The following is a 20,284-nucleotide window of genomic DNA, read 5'->3' as shown; positions in this document are numbered from 1 at the left end:
TAAGTTTTACCTTTTACACCTATCTTTTGATAAAAAAGTTAATACAAATATTGCAAGTAAAAGTCGTTGTAATATTTGAACAAGGCGATCCCTTTGCAAATTCAAAAAATGTACTAGATTTTGTGCAAATATCGATAACATAGATGTGGCTATCGGAGAATAGTCCTTTACAGAGTTGTCGCCCCATCCAAACAGAATTTAAGTTCGATATGAGAAAAACTAACTGTTTTTATGTTTTTTTTTCCTTTTTGTTCTGTTTTTTCTTTTTTATTTGAGTGTTTTTTTGTATTTTTTTCCGTTTCGTTTTCATTGTTTTAAAATGTGTTCATTTTATGTTCTCCTTGCGGTGTATATTTTAATTTTCCTCGTTTATGTATCTGTATTATTTTGGTTTTCTTTAAATATAGTAGATATATTGCATATTAAATTAGTTAATAATAATGCGCTGCTCTAGCCCTCTCTTCACTCTATCTCTCTCCCTCACTAACTCAGCTTCTTGCCTTTCGGGCCATTTGAAAACGAATAAAATTCGAAAGAGACTGGTTCAAAATTTTTACATGTTTAAAAATCATTCATATACACTATATCTCGGTTCGTTTATAATTTAGTTCATTAATGGTCATTTCGGTTTTTTTATTGTTGTATGTTTGAATATATAAAATAAGCTTTTTAATTTCCATTCTTGTTATTCGTTCTGCTCATCGATTCGTTATTTAATCATTTATGTATAATTAGTTATTTCCGTGTTATATTCTTGTTTACAATTTGTTGCTATTTTTTAGAGAAGATTTCGGTTTTCATTTAGTTTTTACTTTTGTTCGTCTGTATTAGCTTGATTTTGGCAGAGTTCTTGTTTTCTGTGTCCTTGTGTTTCGTCAGTTTGTAAAAAGTTTTCAAGTTTACTTAAGAGAAACGTATTTTTTATGTTTAAAGCACTTTTGCATTGCTGGGTGTGGGTGTGTTGTGTCTCTCTGTGTGTGTGTGGCAATGAATTAAAGCTTTGCATTGTAGTGGTATTGGTTTCATGGGGCGTGGCTGGGGGCTGTGGCCGAATAGTGGAGACAGTTTGAAATTTAAAAAAAACTCAAAAAAGCCCGCCAGAATAGTGTGTTGCTTGATATTTACAGCGATTGGTAAATAAAACATGTATGCTTTTGTAAAATTAAAAATTCAATTAAAAATTTGTCGCTCTCCCAACTTTTTTTTTAATATTCAAACTTTCAACTCGCCGCGGCATCTCAGTGTATAAATATTTTCTGTTGCTTAATTTAATATTCTATTTTCCGCTTTCTGTATTTATTTTTATTTATTTTTTTTTTCGTTAAAAAGAACACTTTTGTAGCGTTTCTACGATTGGTTTTTGGTTTTATTTTTTTTTATTTTCCGATGTCGAATAAAACGCTAAAATACGCAATGTAAATAAGTATTGTATATATATATATATATTTATATATGTATGTATATATTTTTTGTATATAATAGTTTTTTGCATGTTTCTGTAGGCGTATATATAAATAACGTCGCTTCATGTATGTATATATTTTATGTTAAACTTTGCGCGTTTTCCATTCGTTTTTTTTTTTAAACTTTTTTAGCAAGCAATTTATATATTTATATGTTTAATATTTTATTTTTACAGTGCAAAAATGTACAAAGAGCCATGAGTAGAGAAAGCAGCCAATGGGGGAATCCCCGGAATGGAAGTTAATCCCAATCCGTCGCTATAACTGCACATTTCCACGGTTTTCCTCGGTTTTCTCTCTCACAACAGGAAAATCATAGCTGCTATTCGTTTCACAAATGATAGAATTTCATAAAGCCTAAGTTCGATTGCTACAAAAAAATGGCCTATATTTATCGTGTATATGGTATATAATCTATATATTTTCGAGTGTTCTACTTGTAACTGTCTTCATAAGTTTTTAAAGTATGAGGTAATGTTTTATTTCCGACTTAAGATTAAATATTAATTTATGTCCGCTTCAATTTTAATATGTATCTGTAAATATATATATATATATTTATATATATATGGGAGTTGTCTATATTTGTATATATGTTATGTATGTGGTGCAGATCCAAACGGGAAGCAGATTCGCAAGCTACATAGCTGATATAGCCGCACTGCATCCACATCCCGTCCAGGTCCGGACGATCCAGTGCATGGCTATATACACGCCACGGTGCAAGGATAATTGTGGGTGCATGTCTTGTGGGGGGAAATCGTGGAGTCCTACGACCAAGTTGGTGGAAACTGAATCTCGAATGGAGTCGGCGTTACTTGCTAATATTGTTCTAAGATGAACCTAATGTCAGTGGCAGTCGAATGATATGGGACAGATCTTCAAAAACCAGATTTTCGATTTCTACCGTTAAAAATAAGGAGGTATGAACGTGCACGATTTCGAATTTTGAAATCTAATATTAAGCGGGAATTCTTTAGGAAGTGAAAAATTTTCCCTGCAGCTGACTGAAAAAAAAAACTCCTTGGAGTTTAAACTTTGGTGTAGGCGAGTTGGTGATTTGGGGATCTGTGTAGTTTGGGTTCGTGGAGTTTCTAAGTTTAGTTTGGAAATTGGTTCACTACGCTTGTGTAAAATATGCGCTATATGTGATCTAAAGGCTAATCGGCTACGTTAACATTATGTTCGCATTTATTATTTTTATTTTAGATCGAATGTTGTCGGTTTGTTCGTTTTACTATTCAGTTATTGTTATTGAGTGGTTCGAGTCAATGGGTTAATGGTCTTCCTTTGTCTGCTAGTTGCGTTGCTATAGTTATATATTTTCCACAATTCGTTCTTCGATCGTTTGGTTTGCTAATTGGGGATTATTGTTATTTTACAAATATTAATGGCGAACAAAGCGAGAAATTGTCTGCCTTCTCTTCTAATTGGGTTTTGTTTCTTCTTGTTTTCAATTTTTTGTTTTTGTCACGGAAATAGTCAACTATATGGTAATTTAAAAACATGTTAATTTTAATTTACAGATTGCGTTCGTTTTACTTTATATAAATAGATTAAGTTGCTCTCGGTATTTTTTTTTTGCTACGCTCCTTGTATAAAACACTGCCTACTAAAAGTTTACAAATTACGCGATTGCTTTCAGAACTCGAATCTGAGTCCGAATCCAAATCCAAATCGAAATCGGTCTGGATTCGATGTAATTTCATTTATATATTCGCTTTATAATCGGTTTCTGGCTGCTCTACTCGTAATTATACAAAAACACAAGGGAGTTACAATACTTATATAAGACGTCGTCCGTATTTACAACCTTTAAGCGGGAACTGAAGCGATCCGGCTGCTTCGATACCAATCCAGGGATCCGATCCGGAATCCCGTGGAGCTCAGGCCGCCTGCACTCGAGGAATCTTCAGGTGCTCGCGATCGTGTATAACTAGTTATATTTATAATATTCATGTAACATTACTGAATCGAATCCTCAAGAAAGTGGCAGTTTGCTTTAGTTTTTCTTTTTTGTTTTTTTGCTTGGGCTGAAGATCGGTTGCGTTGGATTGGAATGATGAGGATGGGATTGGGTGGCAAAACCGCAAAAGAAAGAATCAACTAAACTATAATAATAAGAAGGGGAAACCAAAGCTTTAGTAAACAAATTATGTGATCTGGAAGGAAAACCAAGAAAAATAAAACCAACATAGATTATTTTGTGTGTTTTTGTTTTTTGTTTCGTTTTTTTTTTCGCTTTTCACTGCGTTTTGAAATAAATCCAAAAAACCATATTTATTCAAAACAGCACTGTTTGTATATAATAAAAAAAAATTGTTTGATCTTTTTTTTCGTTTGCTTTTTGTATCTTTTGTGTATTAATGGTTTAATAATAAGAATGTTTTATATGCGTCGATATAAAAACCATTAAAAAATAATTAAAAAAGGTTTTAAAATATAAACAATTTTGTAAAGCAAAAAATATTTTTTTTTTCGGTTGTTTTTGTAGTTTTTTGTTCTTTTTTTTGTTGTTGTTTATTTTAAATGTAAAAATAGAAACTCCTCTTCTGATGATTCAGCTAAACTCGGTTGATTAACCAACAAAAACCATTTTCTTTTAATAGTTGTATATCATAAAAAGTGTGTGTGTGTGTGTGTGCAAGTGTGTGAGCATAATGGTTTGCGTTTTCTAGAAATCGTTTCGATCTGTCTTTGCTCGGTCGTTATAAGGTCGGAAAAGACGGACACATATATGTGGGTCGAAGCAAAAGAAATCCTGGCAGTTTTTTTCGAATATTTGCTATCTATAGTTTAGCTGTATAGACCTAGATACACATCCATCAGATTCAGCTGTTTGTGGGCGCTTTCCCACATTTTTCAAACGTAGTAATTCTACACAACTGGAAATGTGAGAATACTTTAGTTGAGATCGTTTGCTAGTTGAACATTCAAAATAAACTGCTCAGCGAAGAATTTCTAGTGCATCGATGGGGTTTCGTGTTGGGTATTGGATGTTGTTGGTCAAATAAATTTGAAAATCCTAAAAAATTGCTTAACCACAGGTATTAATATGTATAGGGTATATAAACCGTTCTTTCTCTTACTTAAGATTACAAAATATATATATAGAAGAAGATGGGTATTCTTACGTTTTGCGAAGCTGATGTTAGTGAAAATTATTTAAAGTTAGGTCTAGGGATCGTAAGCATATATGTATAAGTCCGACTTCTTTTTCATATAGCTGTCGGTGTAGATAACTATTTGATAGATCGTCTATAAATACGTTAGTTTAACTGAACACATTTTTGAAAAATCAAACAGAGCTTTCCCAACTTCCATGCTTGTGGGTGTTGTTGTTGTTCTTGAGCGTGGGTGTGTGCCTGTGTGTGGGCATCGGTATTTGTTGTTGTTGGCAGATATCTCAGTCTAAAATGCTCACACGCACACACACCACGCCTGAAAAGTGGCTCCATCGTGTATCTAAGTGTAGCTTGATTAAATACGAAAAAAAAAAATGGCTAACGAAAACTGAAGATACAAATAAGAACTATGTTTAACATGAACTAAGTGCGGTGGTTCTCGGGAGGGGAATGGCTCCGGATGTGGACGCGGATCAGAGGAGCATCATCAGCAGCAGCGGCAGGCCCAGGACCAACAGCAGAACCAGCAACACTAGCAGCCACAGCCACAGCCAGAGCCAAGTGGCGATGGTTCCCCGGTTCCCAGCCTCATCGCCGACAGGCACAGCCACCGCTGGCTGCTGCAGTTGCGCCTCCACCTCCTCTCCCACTCGGTCCGCCGCCGCCGTCTTGTTCTTGCGGCCGCCAAAGCGACGACGCTGCAGCAGGAGCAGCAGGCGCATCAGCCGCTGGTAGCCCGTGCCCGTGGGCAGTGCTAGCGACACGTTGTTAAAGTTGCTGATGGTAGTGGCTTAGCGACTGCAGTTGGTACGCGTGGGGATGCGAGTGTGGCTGGGGTTGCTGGTGGGGATGGGGTTGACCGTGCTGTGGTGGGTGCGCGTGACCCCGGGCATGGCCATGCATGTGCAGCTGCCGCGTGCTGGGATAATAGTTCGGCATCAGCGAGTGATAAGCGATCGCTGCGCCCGATCGGCCGTTGTTGTTGCTAACCGTGGACAGCGCCGGTGGTGCTCCCAGCAATGGGGGTCTTCGCTCCGATCGCTCGTAGCTGGCCACGCTGCTTGGTGCTGCTGAAGCTGCAGCTGCAACTGCAACTGCAGCTGATACTGATGACGATGCTGTTGCTGGTGTATTGCCAACCGGTGTGACTGCCACTGGGATTGATGCTGCTGTCCCTCCTCCTCCTGCTGCTGTTGCTAATCCCGCAGCACTGCTGGCCGGCGTGTCCAGCAAATGATGATGCCTATGGTGATGGTGGTGATGATGATGGTTGTGTCCGTTCACTGAGTCGCCGATGGCGATGTTGATGTTGCCGCCGTTGCTGCTGTTGTTGTTGGTGATGGCGCCGCTGCTGCTGCTGCTGATATTGCCGATGTTGTTGTGATTACCAGCGCTGTTGTTGCCGCTGCTGCTCGCAGCCACCGTTGTTGTCTTGCACTCAGCTGTGGCCGATGTCCCTGCTGCCGCCGTCGTCGTCGCCAATGTTGCTGTTGCCACTGCCGTCATCAGATTGCAGGAGTCAAGTCTTTGTCATTTGGAGTTGCTCTGCAGGGCCGCATTGATCTGGGACCACAGCTCCTTTTTGCATGATTTCGATCTGCAACAGGAATCGACCACTTAGTAAACATACTACAAAGTGCAAATTGCAGTATCTCTTACCGCTTGATAGACTGCAGCCAGTCCTTGAATTGCGCGTTCCCCTCCGGCGTGATCTGGAAAGCGGCGCGTGCCGCCACCACAATGCTAGCAAACTCCTCATAGTCGCCCTGGGTCAGATGATACAGCTTCTGGTGGATGCATTGGATGTACCTGCGAAAATGGAAAAGGTCCACATTAGCTTAAGATCATTATTCGTAAAACAGCACGCTGAGTACTTACATCTGCTGGCACTTCTGGACGAGAGGTGTGAGCGCAGAGCGCAGGTGCTGCATCACCATCTGGTGGTTGTTCCTGCCCAGATAGTGGGCGGACTCAATAGCCACGTCGTGCAGCACGAACGGACTCACGATCGAGTTGACCGCACAGATGCAGAACTGGTGCAGATACTGGGTGCCCAGTTTCTTGCTGATCCGTAGCAACCATTTCACATCCTCGCCGTACGGCGGATTGCGGGCATACTTCGCCTGCGGCCGATCGTCGTGGACGCGTCGCGCCAGTGTTTCCATGGCCAGCATGCCCACATTGTAGGCAGCCAGCAGATATCGCAGCTGGGTGGGTCTACATAAAAGAAGAAGTAATTAGTATATGACGCCTATAAGCTGACCACAAATAAGACTCATGGTTGGGATCACTCACGTAAACTGATGTGGTTGTCGTTGTCGCACGGGTGGCTGCGAGGGCGGCGGTTGTTGCTGCTGCGGTGGCTGCGGCGGCGCCTGCTGCATGAATGGGTAAACGGGATGTTGGTGCTGATGCTGGCGCATTGGCATCACGCCCACTCCAACGCCGACGCCCACGCCAGGCGGACCGTTCGGAGGCGGTGGTGGTGGTGGACCATAGTAGCCCTGAGGCGGACCCATTGGCGGGCCCGGAGGTCCCGCTTGCATTGCCTGATAGGCCTGCGGCGGCAGCGCCTGGAATGCTCCTGGCAGTGGTTGCGGCTGGAAGCCAGAGGGCGGTTGACCCGGATGTCCTTGCTGCCCAGGGTGACCTGGTGGCGCCTGACCGCCCATTTGAACCTGCTGCTGTTGCTGCTGCACCACCTGCTGCTGCTGCACCTGCTGTTGCACAACCTGCTGCTGTTGCTGCGGATTCGGCGGCTGCTGTGGCGGCGGCTGCTGGTAGCCGCCGTATGCTTGAGGTGGCGGCGGCGGCCCTGCCGAAATGAACATCTGCATCTGCCCAGGCGGATAGCTCAGGTTGTGGTGGTGCGCATACAAGCCCTGGCAGAAGCTGTACGGTGGATACTGCGCCATTCCGAGGGGAGCCAGTGAGGCGACGCCAACGGGTTGGAATTGGGCCTGTGGATTCTGGACAGAACCAACTACGGGTGGCGGCACTGCTACGGGAAGTCCGGGTCCGGGGCCCACGCCGCCTTGCACCACGGGATTGGGCATGCCAAGCTGTTGTTGCTGCTGCACCACCTGCTGCTGTTGCTGCACCACCTGCTGCTGTTGCTGAACCGCCTGTTGCTGCTGCACTGCCTGTTGTTGCTGCTGGAGCTCGTGCTGCTGCTGGGACTCGATGAGGGCGCTCAGACTCACGGCCGAATGGTCCATGGTGTCGTCGTGCGGCTCAAACTCGCTGTTATTCGGCGTGTTCCGCATGTACAGCTCGTACCAGTAGCGGGCTACCTGGAACAGCACCTCCGGATAGACGCCGCCGCCCTTGGCAGCTGTCTCCACGGTTAGACAGGCCCGCTCCAGCATCAGATCGCTTTGCTCCTTGCACTGCAGAATCGCACGCTGGATCTCGTTGGGGTTGAGGGCAGCTGCGTGGGGCAGAACAGACAGGGCCAGCTCCGCCGCTGGATAGACCATGTTGCTGTCCCATCCGCGCGACGCACGATCGGCCATGCCTGCCGCTTCGGGAGGCGTGAGATGCGCCTCCCAAGTGTCAATCAGAAAGCTTATCGCCGGCGCACCAATTTCCATAGCTTGCCCCAGGATCCAGGAGACGTGCGACGAGTACGTCCTCGATAGCCAATTGGGGCTCACACAGTTGTGCAGACCAAGGGCATACAGCCCTAGTTGGAAGGCGCACATGTGAAGGGCACGGTGCGGTCCATGGTGATTTTGGCTGGTGCTCGCCTGGGTGAAGAGCGATGTGGAACTATTGCCGCCGGCCTTGGTCAGCACATTCTTCGCCAGCTCGAACATGAAGTGGGCACTGGCTTCCGATGGCTGGTTGGGTATCGAGGGATATGCTCTCTTTCCCTTGTAGCGGCTTTCCTTGCTTCGGCTACTGGTGGAGCCTCCACCACCGCCGCCGCCGCCTCCACCTCCGTTGCCACCTCCGCCATTTCCTCCTCCACCGCTGCCACTGGGATTACCATTGGGATTCTGGCTCCCGCTGACCGTCGTGCTGCTGGAACTGGGGGTTCCCGTGTTTCCCGCTGCATTCGTTGTGGGCACCATACCTTGAACGCCTCCCGACTGGCTGCCACTGCTGGCCATGCTCAGGGCACACATGCTTAGTTCCAGTTCGGCACTCGTGGAGCTGTGTGGTCGACTGTTTCCTCCCACACTGCCGTAGTCCGCCGGCAGAAGTTCACACAAATTGGCTACCGGATTGCAGTTGGAAGAGGCGCATCCAGAGCCACCGCCATAATCGTGATCCTCCCTGCGCGTGGGCTGATTACTTCGCGACCTCACAGGCGGATTACTCGAGTAATAAGCGGGCAGGAGTGGCGCATTTAGAAGCGTATGTATGTCCCTGTCCAGAAGCTTCTCCATGATCTTGGCTATCTTGCGGGGCTCATCCTTGTAGTGGGAAAGCAATGTCAGAGCAAGATCCCCGCGCTGCCGGCGGGTTCCTTCGCACAACAACGGATGCTCTGCCTCCGACACATTGGCTTTTAGTCCTAGAGCAGCGACTGCAGCATCGAATCCCAGACTCTCATCGCTGTTGTGCTTGTAGAGCAGCAAGCGTGTGCCTGTATTGACCATAGACTTGCCGGCCGCACTTGATACACCACTAGAGGATGCCACGCCAGGGACAATTGTGGATCCACCTAAGGGGCTAAGGGTAACTAGGGCATCGAAAATAAACGTGGCCAGGTTAATCGGCAACAGAGCCTCTCCTCGCGTCTTAAAGGTTCCGCTGCGCAATTGCTCAGCTCGCTCTCGGATTACTTGCAGCTCCGCGGATCCCAGCGGCAGGCGCTTCAGTAGAGCCAGTATGTCCGCCTCCTGGTTGGCCAGCTTGACTTCCAGGGGCTTGGTGCTTGCTGGCGGTCGCGGCATCTCCAAGGCGAAGAGGCATATCCGAAACCCAATGTGGTAGTGTTCAGAGTTCTCCGACAGCACTGTGCAGAGAAAAGCACACTTGGACAGCGTTGCAGAGGCCACAACTGTCAACTGATGCGAGATGGGATTCACGTTTTGCTTCTTGCCCTTTCTCTTGGGTGCGGGTGGCAGCTCCAGAAGTAGGTTAGGCGGATTCGCCAGCATCTGTTCGGCCAGCCGGACGGCCAGGATGCAAGCCTCGGCTCCGTGACCGTGGGCATGCAAACCCTCGGCTCTGGCCAGCAGTATATCCCAGGCGTCCTCTGTGGGCCTCACATTGGAGAAAACATGCGGCTTGTCGCTGGAAGCAGCCACTGCAGCTGCCAGAGCTCGGGCTGCATGCGCGGATGACGTGCAAGGCTGGTCTGCACCCAATGCACCCACACCCAGCACTCCTAAGCCTCCTGCGGCGCTGGCTGCAAGATGAGGTGAAGCGGAAATCACCGGCCCCGTGGAGCTAGCGGCCAAGGCAGCACGGGCAGCTGCCGACGTGCTCGGCACCGGCGTCAGATCTCCGCCAGCTGTTGATCCCGCTCCTACCGCTACTGCGTCGCCAGCACCCGATCCGCTACCACTGGAGGCCATAGCCGCTCGACCTGCTGATCCACCCACGCCTCCCTGGTTGAACTCGTCGCTACTGCTGCTAAAGGATTCATCCTTGCTGAGGCGACGAGGTGTTTGCTGCACAGCGCCACCAACCCCGACAGTCGCCTCCTGTCCAGCCATCAGCATAGAGGAAGTGGAACTATTAGAGCTCCCCGAAGCTGTAGAAGCAGATGACGATGAGGAGGAGGCCGACGAAGTGTCAGATGTGGAAAGGGCTTGTTCAACACCCACTGCCACACCCACTCCCCCGACTGGTGGCTCATCCTTGCTCTGCTGCGACACTGCATCGAAGCTGCTCTGCGAATCCGACTCCGTGAGGGCAGATTTCTGGCCAGGCACAACCGCCTGTCCAGGTGGACAGTAGTTATGACTGCTGCTGGTGTCGCCGCCGAAATCGTCGTTCTCGCAGAATCCCTCGCTGCTGGCACTCGAACGATTGCCATCCGTTGCTACCACAACCTTGACATTTGTCACAGAGGCACCGACTCCCGCCGAGCCACTGGGAAGCTGCTGCTGCACGGGATTCACTTCGGCGGCCGCTGACCCTCCAACAGAGTTATTAACTCCTCCGCTCATCTGACCCAAGCCTCCTGCACCAGCTCCTCCAACGGCAACGGAACCCAGTCCAGTGGAAAACCTGCCGGATCCTCCGCCCGCCAACGCTGCTCCTCCGTCCAGATCGGCCGGATTCGTATAGAATCGCGACTCTCGAAAAGGCCGGTCCAACCTCTGCTTGAAGGCTCCTGCGTGCATACCATGATCGCTGGATGAACTAAAGTAATTGTAGTGCTTGTTGTTCGACATCAGCGCTTGGGTGGCATTCAGCTGGCCGGGATTGTTGGACTCGCCCTTGAGGTCCGTGTGCTTGAAGCAAGTGAACGGCGAGTAGTAGATGGGATTCGTGTCGTGGGTGTGCGTCACTCCCGGTATGGGGTAGCCCTCCCAGTCCAAGTAGCACGCCTCGATGGCCGGCTTGAAGCCGATGAACAGCTCCGTCTCGGATCTCGAGTTCTGCTGGTGCTTGTTGGTGTACGACGACGGCATCATTCGGCTCTTGACCACCCGGTCAAGAATCTTTAGATGCCAGGCCGTGAACTGGGCGTGCAGCATATCTCGCTCGTCCGGCGCCAGGCCGGGATTGAGCGCTGCCAATCGCCACAGTGCAACGATTTCGTCGCACAGCGAACTGCAAGCATGCTGCAGAGCCGTGGAGTTGGAGTGAGTGTTAGAGTGCTTACCGCCGGAGTGGCCGTGGGACCCCATCATCAGTGCCAGCTTCGTCTGGAACCACCAGATGAGTATCTGATCGCAGTACAAGCACTCCTCCGTGATGATCTCCAGGAGACGCACTGCGTTCCGATCACAGCGCCTGTACATCTCGCGTACGATCGAAAGCAGATTCCACATGCCCTCCGGCTCACGTCCCCGCAGCGGTCGGAGTAGCGAGCTCCACTCGGCCGCCGCTGGGGGAGCCGAGTTCGTCAGATAGTTCACGTCGCTGTAACGATAATGAAGGCCATAAATTACAAAGGAGTCAGGATAGAAGGCTCGATAAGATTACTCACCTAAACACAATCGGGGCGGGCAAACAGAACTTGATGAGGATTCGTTTAATGTTGTTATGCAACGTCTTCTCGTCCAGATACCAGCTGGTCTGGTCGTTGATCGAGGCGCCGGCCGTCGGATCAGGTGCACCGCACACAGTGTTGATCGCCGTGGGTTGCGCACTGAGCAACTCATCCAGGAGCCGCTGAGCCGTCGGCAAGATCTGCTGAGGCAGCTCGCTGATCAGATACTGGGCAAACTTTTGCAACTGGTCGCGTTGCAGGCGAGTCAATGATTCCGATACCGGAGCACGCAGACAGACCTCCTGGGGCTGCAGGACGTTACAATTTAAGTTGTATAAATGAACATGATTCCAAGTGATATGATACCACAAGGGAGGGTAACCAAAAGCCATTTAATACTTCTGCACCCTGCACCATACTTACGCAATGGATGCGATGCAGACAAACGGCGACTACGTGGGAGCACCAGTAGGCGGACGAGGTGCAGGTGCAGTTGCAAGAGGAGATGCGTCGGCGGTCAAAGGTGACGGCCACATTGAAATAGGCACGCGGCGTCTGATTGACCACGCTGGCCGAGAGGTGAAAGCCTGCAAGTGAATGGGTTAGTTAGTTAGTTGCGTCTAGCATTTATCCCCTGGCGCTGGACAAACTTACCTATTTGCAGCGGATCCTTGACAGCTCGCAACCGAAACAACGAATCACCGCGATTGAACTCGTCCGCCGAGCTATTGGCCAGGCAGGAGTAGAGCCGGATGTCCTCCTCGTTGTTCGGAAAGCTCCAGAACGCAATGCGCAGCTGCAGCTGCTCCGGCACCGGCGGATAGACGTGCTCCACCAGCTCGAACGGTATGTAGGAGGCCACACAGCGGGCTGCCAGTTCGGCCAATGTGGATACTTCTGGAAGAAGGCGAACGGAATATAGAAGGCATCTGGATACTGGATAAGGCACTGGTACCATCAAACTATTCTGTACAGTACATTTTGATTGATAATATGCCTTCTAAGTTCTAGAACATTGGTATCATTGAAAACAATGAATTCCATTATATTCTTCAGCTGTGCAGCATTTAAACTCAAACCTTGTCAAATATTCGATTAAATAACCGCCCAAAGTGTTGCATGGATTTAAGCCCAGGTTAAAGCAACCAGTTTAATAAGGGAAAACCATGACGATGTTAATTTCTCGAAGAAGCTGCCAAATGACTAATGCCATATTTCTTCTACCATAATTAAACACAAACAAAGCGCGGAAAAGCCACATGCATGTCACACAGACACCACATACCCATGTCGGGCATTTTATTAATTAAAGAACTTTTTCTGGAGCCAACGGCCAATGACCAGCGAAAGGGAGGTCAACCACGAGGTTTTTTCGGGGTAGAAACGAGCACACAGCCCCCAACAGGTCAACAAAATGTAAATTAGATTGTCTGGCGAAATAAGCGTAATCATATTAAGTTTATACCGCATCGGAGCACGAATAAATATTTTAGGATAATTCGATTAGTGCGAGGTGATAAGGATTCTTCGGATTCATATATCCACATTTCACCATCCGCAAATTACACGATTTCAGGTGGTTCTATCTTATATTTACATTTTGAACTCAAATCTTTTCCATGCCTTCTCCTTAATAATTTCCAAGTCATCTTGGATTCAAGCCCCAATAAATGCCAAAAGGGATGTTTAGCTAATTAAGTTTCTTATCTTGAATTCCATTAAAGTCCCCCATGCCACTATCCATAAATTGGTGTAGTCGCACTTCCGAATAGATACCGCCTTTATAAACATTTGGGATTCGGTCTGAAACGTAATCCCTCTTGCGAGGCAACTGTGTAAATAAAGCATAGGTTTCCTGCGATGTGGTTGTCGTGGGAAAACATGGAAATCATGGCCACGCAATTTTCCCCTGCGTAAACCAATGTCATTATCTTCGAGGCGCAATTGAGTTGTAGATAAACAGAAATCCACTGAATTGGCATGCAAATAAACCAATGGCAATGGAAGAGGGGACCTGCATTTTAAAGGTCTCGTTTCCAATGCCTTTAAAACGCAGAACGCAGAACACAAAAGACAAACAAACAGACAAACATAAACAAAAAAAAAACAATGACCCCAAAGCACAACAAAGAGTAGAGAGCTTTGTTATTGTATTTCGTATACATACTTATGTATCTATATATGGTGTGGTGTTTTGCTGATGATGATGCAGCCGCCAAGAAAAAAAGAACGCAGGGTTCAAGTTCGCCCACGCAAATAAAATATTCGTTCAGGGGGATAAACAGATCTCACCGATTTCACTTTCAATTGTTTGAATCATTACTCGTAGTAGTAAGCTATCGAAGAATCTCATTTCTATTTACTCGTTTGCAAACACTTCTTATTTATTAATTCGGATATGTATTCAAAAACTGGTTTGTTACAAAATATATATCCCTAATCCATATAATCAAAGTTATATTAATTAATATTAAGATTAATTCAAACTAGTATAACAAAAAAATTCTAATTGAATGTGTAATTTCTTCAAACATATCGTATATGGGTTCCATAAAAAACGAGCCAAATTGGCAGCACTGAGCGAAAGAGGTCGTTGTTTTGTTTGTTTGTTTGTTTTCTTCTACTCGTTCGTCGGCTCGTTGGCCCGCTCTTCGTGCCCCCCCCCCCCTCTTCTACCCCATCGTAGTTCCATGCCCCGTCGTCGCTTAATTTTCAGACACTTTGGCACCATTTTATTCAAAGTCATTTTCCGCAAGCGCTAACTTATTGCTCATGCCTGTCTTATGCATACACACAGCTACAGCAGAGGTCGAGAAAATAGCAGCGACTGTTGTCATTTTTTTTTTAATATATTTTGCAAGTTGAGAAACATTAATGCTTATGGACCCATGTCGAATTTTTAGGTATAACAAAGTTTATCTATAATTAAAGCATTGAAATTATTTTACCTTTCTTTTTTAACTTTTTTTTTTTAAGATCCGACAGTACGCAGTACTCTTACCGTCACTCTGAGTTTCATTCGGTTTTAATTATTTTAATTCCATTTGACTGACGAGAGGAGGAAAAGGCAAGGCAAGGAATCCAAGAGCAACAGCTTAATGCATTTGTCAGATGAGGAATTCAGTTAAGAGAGGGACTTCGTGGAATCCGAATGGCCGCATGAGTCAGATTGATTTGATTGAGGAAGGCTTAATAACTGATTCACGTATATATGCACGTACATACATACATGCATATATATGCCATTTTTCCCATTGAACTTCTTTACGGCAGATTCAAGGCTGTTGCTGCCCCTTCAAACTGGTTTGCTCCTTGCCTCAACTGGGCTCGCTCTTGCGTTCGCCCTCGGAGTTTTTATTTGCACTTTAATTTGTTTTCCATTTCCATGCGTCGCACTAACGAAACGTGCAACAATAAAAGGGAGACTATGCAACACAAAGACTCATGCTCCAGTTATTTGTGCTATGCCGAACGAGCCCCTCAAAGTTGAGCAACTCCACACTGCCTACGACTATTTGCCACTCCGAGTGGAGTTCTTCCTTGAAATCCCTATGTATACATCGCTAACCAAAAGGATTTATCTCGAAAAGTGTTACCCACACTAAATAAGTTATCGCAGTGAGTCTAGTTTCTCCACTCAAGACCATTTAACACATGGTCATGATAATTTACAAGTCTTTTGAAGACGCTTAGTGTTAAAATTGAGTTACACTGGCATAAAGCAATGCGATTTATTTATTTGAAATCATAACTTATGCGCTGATAACTCATTTGAAAATATGCTGATAGTTATACTTGTGCCATGCTCCTACATATTTTTTTTTGTTTCCAGCGACAAATTCGGGTTGTTCGGCACAAAAAGCTCGCACGAAAGCCAAATAACAAAAAAAAAAAAAAAAAAGGGGGTCAGGTCAAAGTGCCAGCAAGCATTTCTGCATGTATGTGCTGCATATTTTGGTGCAATTGTTTTGGCTGCGGAAGTGCATGAAACCGATATGCACGGCGAAATGTGAAAAATACAGCTGGTCGCTGTATCTGTATCTGTATCGGTATCTGTTTCTGTTTCAGTTTCAGTTCGAAATTGACACCGAGCGAGCCTCGACCCACTAATTAGATGATGACATGTGGCAACGCCGGCCACTCAAGGCACGCACACACTCACAGCACGCACACCTCTCACGGACACGGAGTTGCATTGTCAGCACTGCAGCGTGACCATTGCACGGTTTCGGTTTATTCGGGGTCATTGCATCGTATCGACGTTCGGCGCTTTACGTTTATGCGGGGCGCACTTGGCGAACGCTCATCTGCGTTGTTCCTGTCATCCCCCGGATGACAGCTCTCAATAGGAGAGTTATGGTATGAATGACATAGAATTGGGGTCACCTCAAAACTATACTTAGACTAATTGCTTAAAGTTTGTTTCTATTTTAAAATGATGTTCTATTTTCCCTAAAAGAAAGCAGGGTCACCATAGTCTATATATTTAACTAATGTTCCTAATGAAATGTTGTTTAAAATCAATTGCAATTTGACAACACGCTTGTCGTTTGCCGTTTAATTAAATCAGGCAGGAAGCAATCAGTACGTTAATTAAATATATATCGATCGGGGTCACCATACTCAATTTTCAATCAAATACACTTGGGTTTTGTGCAATTCGGTATAAAGGCCATTTCCATTTGCCTTTTACACACAACGGACAAGGAATTTATCAGTATAATTATCGATTGAGGTCACCAAACCTTACATTCAGACAAATGCAACTTGGGTTAACTGATGTTCGTTTTCCAATGTCCTGTTTAATGGTAAGTCATGTCATCAAATTAGTAAGTAATTTGGATGCTAGTTAAAAATTAATAGAACCCCCTAACCAGCGCACCAAAACTTGGCTCAAAACATTTCAATTATGGCATGTTAAATGCTCGAACGCACAGAATTTATATGATGTATATAAGCATTCAATCGCATCAGAAGCCGTTGACAATTCTGGATCAATCAAATCAATGGGCTTCTTCCGTTGCAACTATCTGAAGAACTACCATATCTGGGGAGCCACAGCAAACGGGGCGGAGGAGCTGCAAGGTGCGAAGGGAATAATGGACTCTCCTTCGTGTCGTCGTCGTCGTCTTTATTTTTATTACATCCCCTTGGGCAGGTTGTGGTGGTATCCTTGAAAAGGTTCTTTGACACAACAAAGCGAGGCTCTCGTCGCCTCAGCATCGACGTCGAAGTCGACGTCAGCGTGTTCAGCTGGCAGCAGCGACATCGTTTTGAGGCAATATAGTTTTTTGATGCGGTTATTATGTCTTTCGAGCATGAAAATGCAGCTGGCTTCGCCACTGCACACACACCCAGTCACAGAGCTAGCTCTTTGGCTATTTTCCCGCCAAAACCAAATAGATTAAGCTACCAACTATTGGTCCTTTAGGTTTACAAACCAACAGCATATGAACAAATAGATATTTGGCCAACTCCTCAGTTTATAGCAAGTAAAAGATATGTATAACATTACAGAAAGATAAAAATGATTACGATTGAGCCAAGTTCAGCTAGTTTTGCAATACTATTGCTTAGCATCAACAAATAGCAATACAATCAACAAGCTGGCAACCCTGGCTATCAAAGAATCCACAGAAAAGACAACTGGATGGTTGGAGTTTCTCCTTGGCTTTGCCGCTCTGTTTAGTCCTTTGACCCTTCCAAATATAGTCCTGTTTCCCCCACAGCAGCACTGCTCAGGCGAACAAAGGGAAATAAGCAAACGAATGCAGTGGATGGGCAAATGACGAAGACGAATGGAGGATACGAAGAAGAAACAGCGACGAGGACGAACTGCGCAGTCGCAGCCAGATATCCAGATATTACATGATGATAGTGCTGCGGCTGCGCACAGGATACAGAAAACGTGCAAGGAACGTCTCTTGGCAGGCACGAAACAAAAAAAAAAAAAAAAAACAATGACCCAGCCACATGCACAAGCGTAATGAGCCACAGGGAAAGACAAAGGGACGCAACCAAAAGGTAAAAAGGAAACTCGTATAAACGAATGAAAATAAAAAACGTTGGCAGCCAAAGTCGTGATTTTGACTTCAGCGATAAGCAGAGGACTTCGAGGAAATGCGGGGAAACGAAGAAGACAATTGCAGACAGAGGGCAACAACAATTACAGTCTGCTCGTTGTTGTGCCTAAGCCAATTTTAAAGAATTTACCAAAAGCGAAAAGGTCATGCGTATAATTACAGGCAGCACAGTGTGGCCAAATGTGCATTGCACATAGCAAAATGAGACCAAGCTAGTAAAACATACATCTAAAGCAAATTACTCTACTTAGCTTAAAAACTAAATTGTGTAGCAAGTAATTGATTATTTAACGCTATACAGATAGCTCAAAGAAGCTGTATTTAAGCAGTCATTATAAAGGGAAAGTTATAGGTATTAACTATTTGGATATAAGCGGGATGAGGGACTCAATATCTTTTGTATGCGACATATGAAAGCTTGTTATACGAGTCTGTCTTAATTTCCTAATAAAAGAGGATAGCATTTGATGTCTTAAGGACGCACACTTTTAGAACTTTAAAAACTGTCAGTGTTGGAGAACGTTTTTCGGATTTTAAGAAGTTCTCTTCAAGAATAGATACGACAGTTTAGATTTGTATCTGTGATTTTTACAACTGTAGTTTCACTGGTGAAATGCTGAATGCTCCGAGTACACTGCCCTAAATCCTGCCCTAGCAACAAGGAGATGCTACTCACCATAATGTCTGCCGCAGGTGGATGTGTTGGCCATGGCCGTTCCATTGCCGCCCGGTGTGCAGGAACCGGAGGCACCTGCTCCTCCGAACGGCGGTGCTCCCGAGCCGGCGGCCACAGCCATACCGCCCATGCCGCTCAAGCCGCCATTGCCTGCGCCGCTGCCTGCAGCGGGCTTCTTCCAGCCGCGCCAGTTGTTGCACAGCGATTCCGGTTCGGAGCTCCAGCTACAGAGGGAGTCTTCCTCGAAGCGGATGGAGTCGTCGAAGCTGAAGCGGTCCATTTCCTCCGGATTCCATTCGTTGGCCGCTGCTCCTGCAGCGTCTCTGCCCGCCGCTCCGGCTCCTGCGCCACCTCCTGCTGTTCCTTCGGCGCCAGCGCCGACTGCAGCCGCTCCTCCGCCTCCTCCATTGTTGTTGTTGTTACCGCCGCCTCCTCCTCCTCTGTTGTTGTTGCCGCCGTTGCGATTCGCCAGCGTGAGGCTGAGATTGTGTGTGTTTACAGTTGCTCCTTCTTCTACTGCTGAAGCTGATTCTTGTTCTTCTTCTTCAGCTGCTCCCCCGTTTGTTTGTTTTCCTCCGCTTCCTCTTCCTCCGTCTCTCTCACTGTTACTCTCCTCTCTTTTTGGATGGATGTATATGTATAATGGATCTCTGCCAAACGCTCAATTTAAAATCGTGTAAAAGGCGAATTTCTCTTGAGCGTTCTACTCTTCCTCTTTTCTCTCTCTCGCTGTGTTCCTCTCCTTCGCTTCTCCCCTTTCTAACTCAAGCACACCGCCGGACTTGCTTGCTTTTAATTAACTTATTAACTGTAGATTTATGCTTAGGGCTTTAGGTTTCACTTTAAGACTTAACTTTAGGTTTAGATTTAGATTTTGGGGAGTTTAAAAACTATTTTTGTTTATATGTACAAAATACGTTCAGTGCGCCGCGGTCTCTGTCGCTGCCTCTGCCTCTGCCCGCGTCGACTGCGACTGCTATTGTTTGTTGTCGTTGTTGTTGCATGTGAACTTTTTCGTATCCCCCAACGAACGAGAGAGTGAGATGGGGCTATGCTATGCGACTGCCGAAATGAGAGGGCCAATTTGTAGTTGTAGTTCTTGCTGTTGATGTTCTTGCTGCTGTTGTTATTGTTGTTGATGTGGTTCTTGCTGTTGTTGTTTTTGCAGGGGACCCGCAGTCGTTGTTATTGTTGTTAGCGCTCCTCTTTTATCCGCTCTGCGCTTTGCAGTCCTCTTTGCCGTTAATTATTTTTTCACTCCTTCGCTTTGTGTATCATCTTCGCTTTATCCTGCGCGCACCGCACTCACTCTTTCTCGCTCGCCCTCACTCACTCACACAGCAGTAGCAGCAGCAACAACAACGTTGCACACAACATCAATATATTGGATATATATCAACACTTTTTCGCCTGCGTGCTCGTTAGTGTGTGTGTGTGCATGCGTGCGCTTGTCGATTTTCACTGCCTTCTTTTCATTGTGTGTGTATATGCGCTGCGCGTTGTGTTTGTCTGCGTCTGTGCGTGTGTTAGGTTGACGTGTGTGTGTGAGTGAACGAACGAAATGCGTTTAGCGAACGATTTTTTAAAAAATCCTTAAATTTTTTGTGGATTTTGGCGATTACCGACACTTGAAACGGCACTGCACACGCGTCCCCGAAAACAACGGAACCTAGATTCGCTGGCCGAGTTACGATTTGTTTGATGCTACGCACGGTTTTCGGACACTTTTACACGGGGCTTTGTTTTTACCCATCGCATCGTCGACTCTTTTGCTCCTAAACGTTGTTGGTGTTAGTGGTCAGCGATAGTGCTCACAC

The 20,284-nt window shown here is 46.1% G+C and overlaps 2 protein-coding genes across 3 annotated transcripts; both read right to left on the bottom strand.

The window, feature by feature from the left end:
• Positions 1-3,986: 3,986 nt before the first annotated feature.
• LOC117148217 (homeobox protein caupolican-like) lies at positions 3,987-6,114 on the bottom strand. Its single transcript, XM_033315506.1, has one exon. The coding sequence runs from the start codon at positions 6,092-6,094 to the stop codon at positions 5,357-5,359; it is 738 nt and encodes a 245-aa protein (XP_033171397.1). The 5' UTR covers positions 6,095-6,114; the 3' UTR covers positions 3,987-5,356.
• LOC117148214 (zinc finger SWIM domain-containing protein 8) lies at positions 6,093-20,271 on the bottom strand. Of its 2 annotated transcripts, none has more exons than XM_033315503.1 (8): positions 18,468-20,271; positions 12,363-12,605; positions 12,132-12,295; positions 11,706-12,016; positions 6,884-11,638; positions 6,467-6,805; positions 6,248-6,397; positions 6,093-6,185 (listed from the first exon to the last, which is right to left on the bottom strand). In XM_033315503.1, exons 1-8 carry the CDS (start codon positions 18,745-18,747, stop codon positions 6,119-6,121), a joined length of 6,309 nt encoding a protein of 2,102 aa, XP_033171394.1. In that variant the 5' UTR covers positions 18,748-20,271; the 3' UTR covers positions 6,093-6,118. The 2 variants fall into 2 exon arrangements, with proteins under 2 accessions (XP_033171394.1, XP_033171395.1); XM_033315504.1 differs by having other exon boundaries at positions 12,363-12,602.
• Positions 20,272-20,284: the final 13 nt, after the last annotated feature.

The sequence above is a fragment of the Drosophila mauritiana genome, chromosome X (genome assembly GCF_004382145.1).
Source record: "Drosophila mauritiana strain mau12 chromosome X, ASM438214v1, whole genome shotgun sequence".
Taxonomy (NCBI): Eukaryota; Metazoa; Arthropoda; class Insecta; order Diptera; family Drosophilidae; genus Drosophila; species Drosophila mauritiana.
Note: the sequence above shows the minus strand (reverse complement) of the source record. Positions and strands in the feature narration are given on the sequence as shown.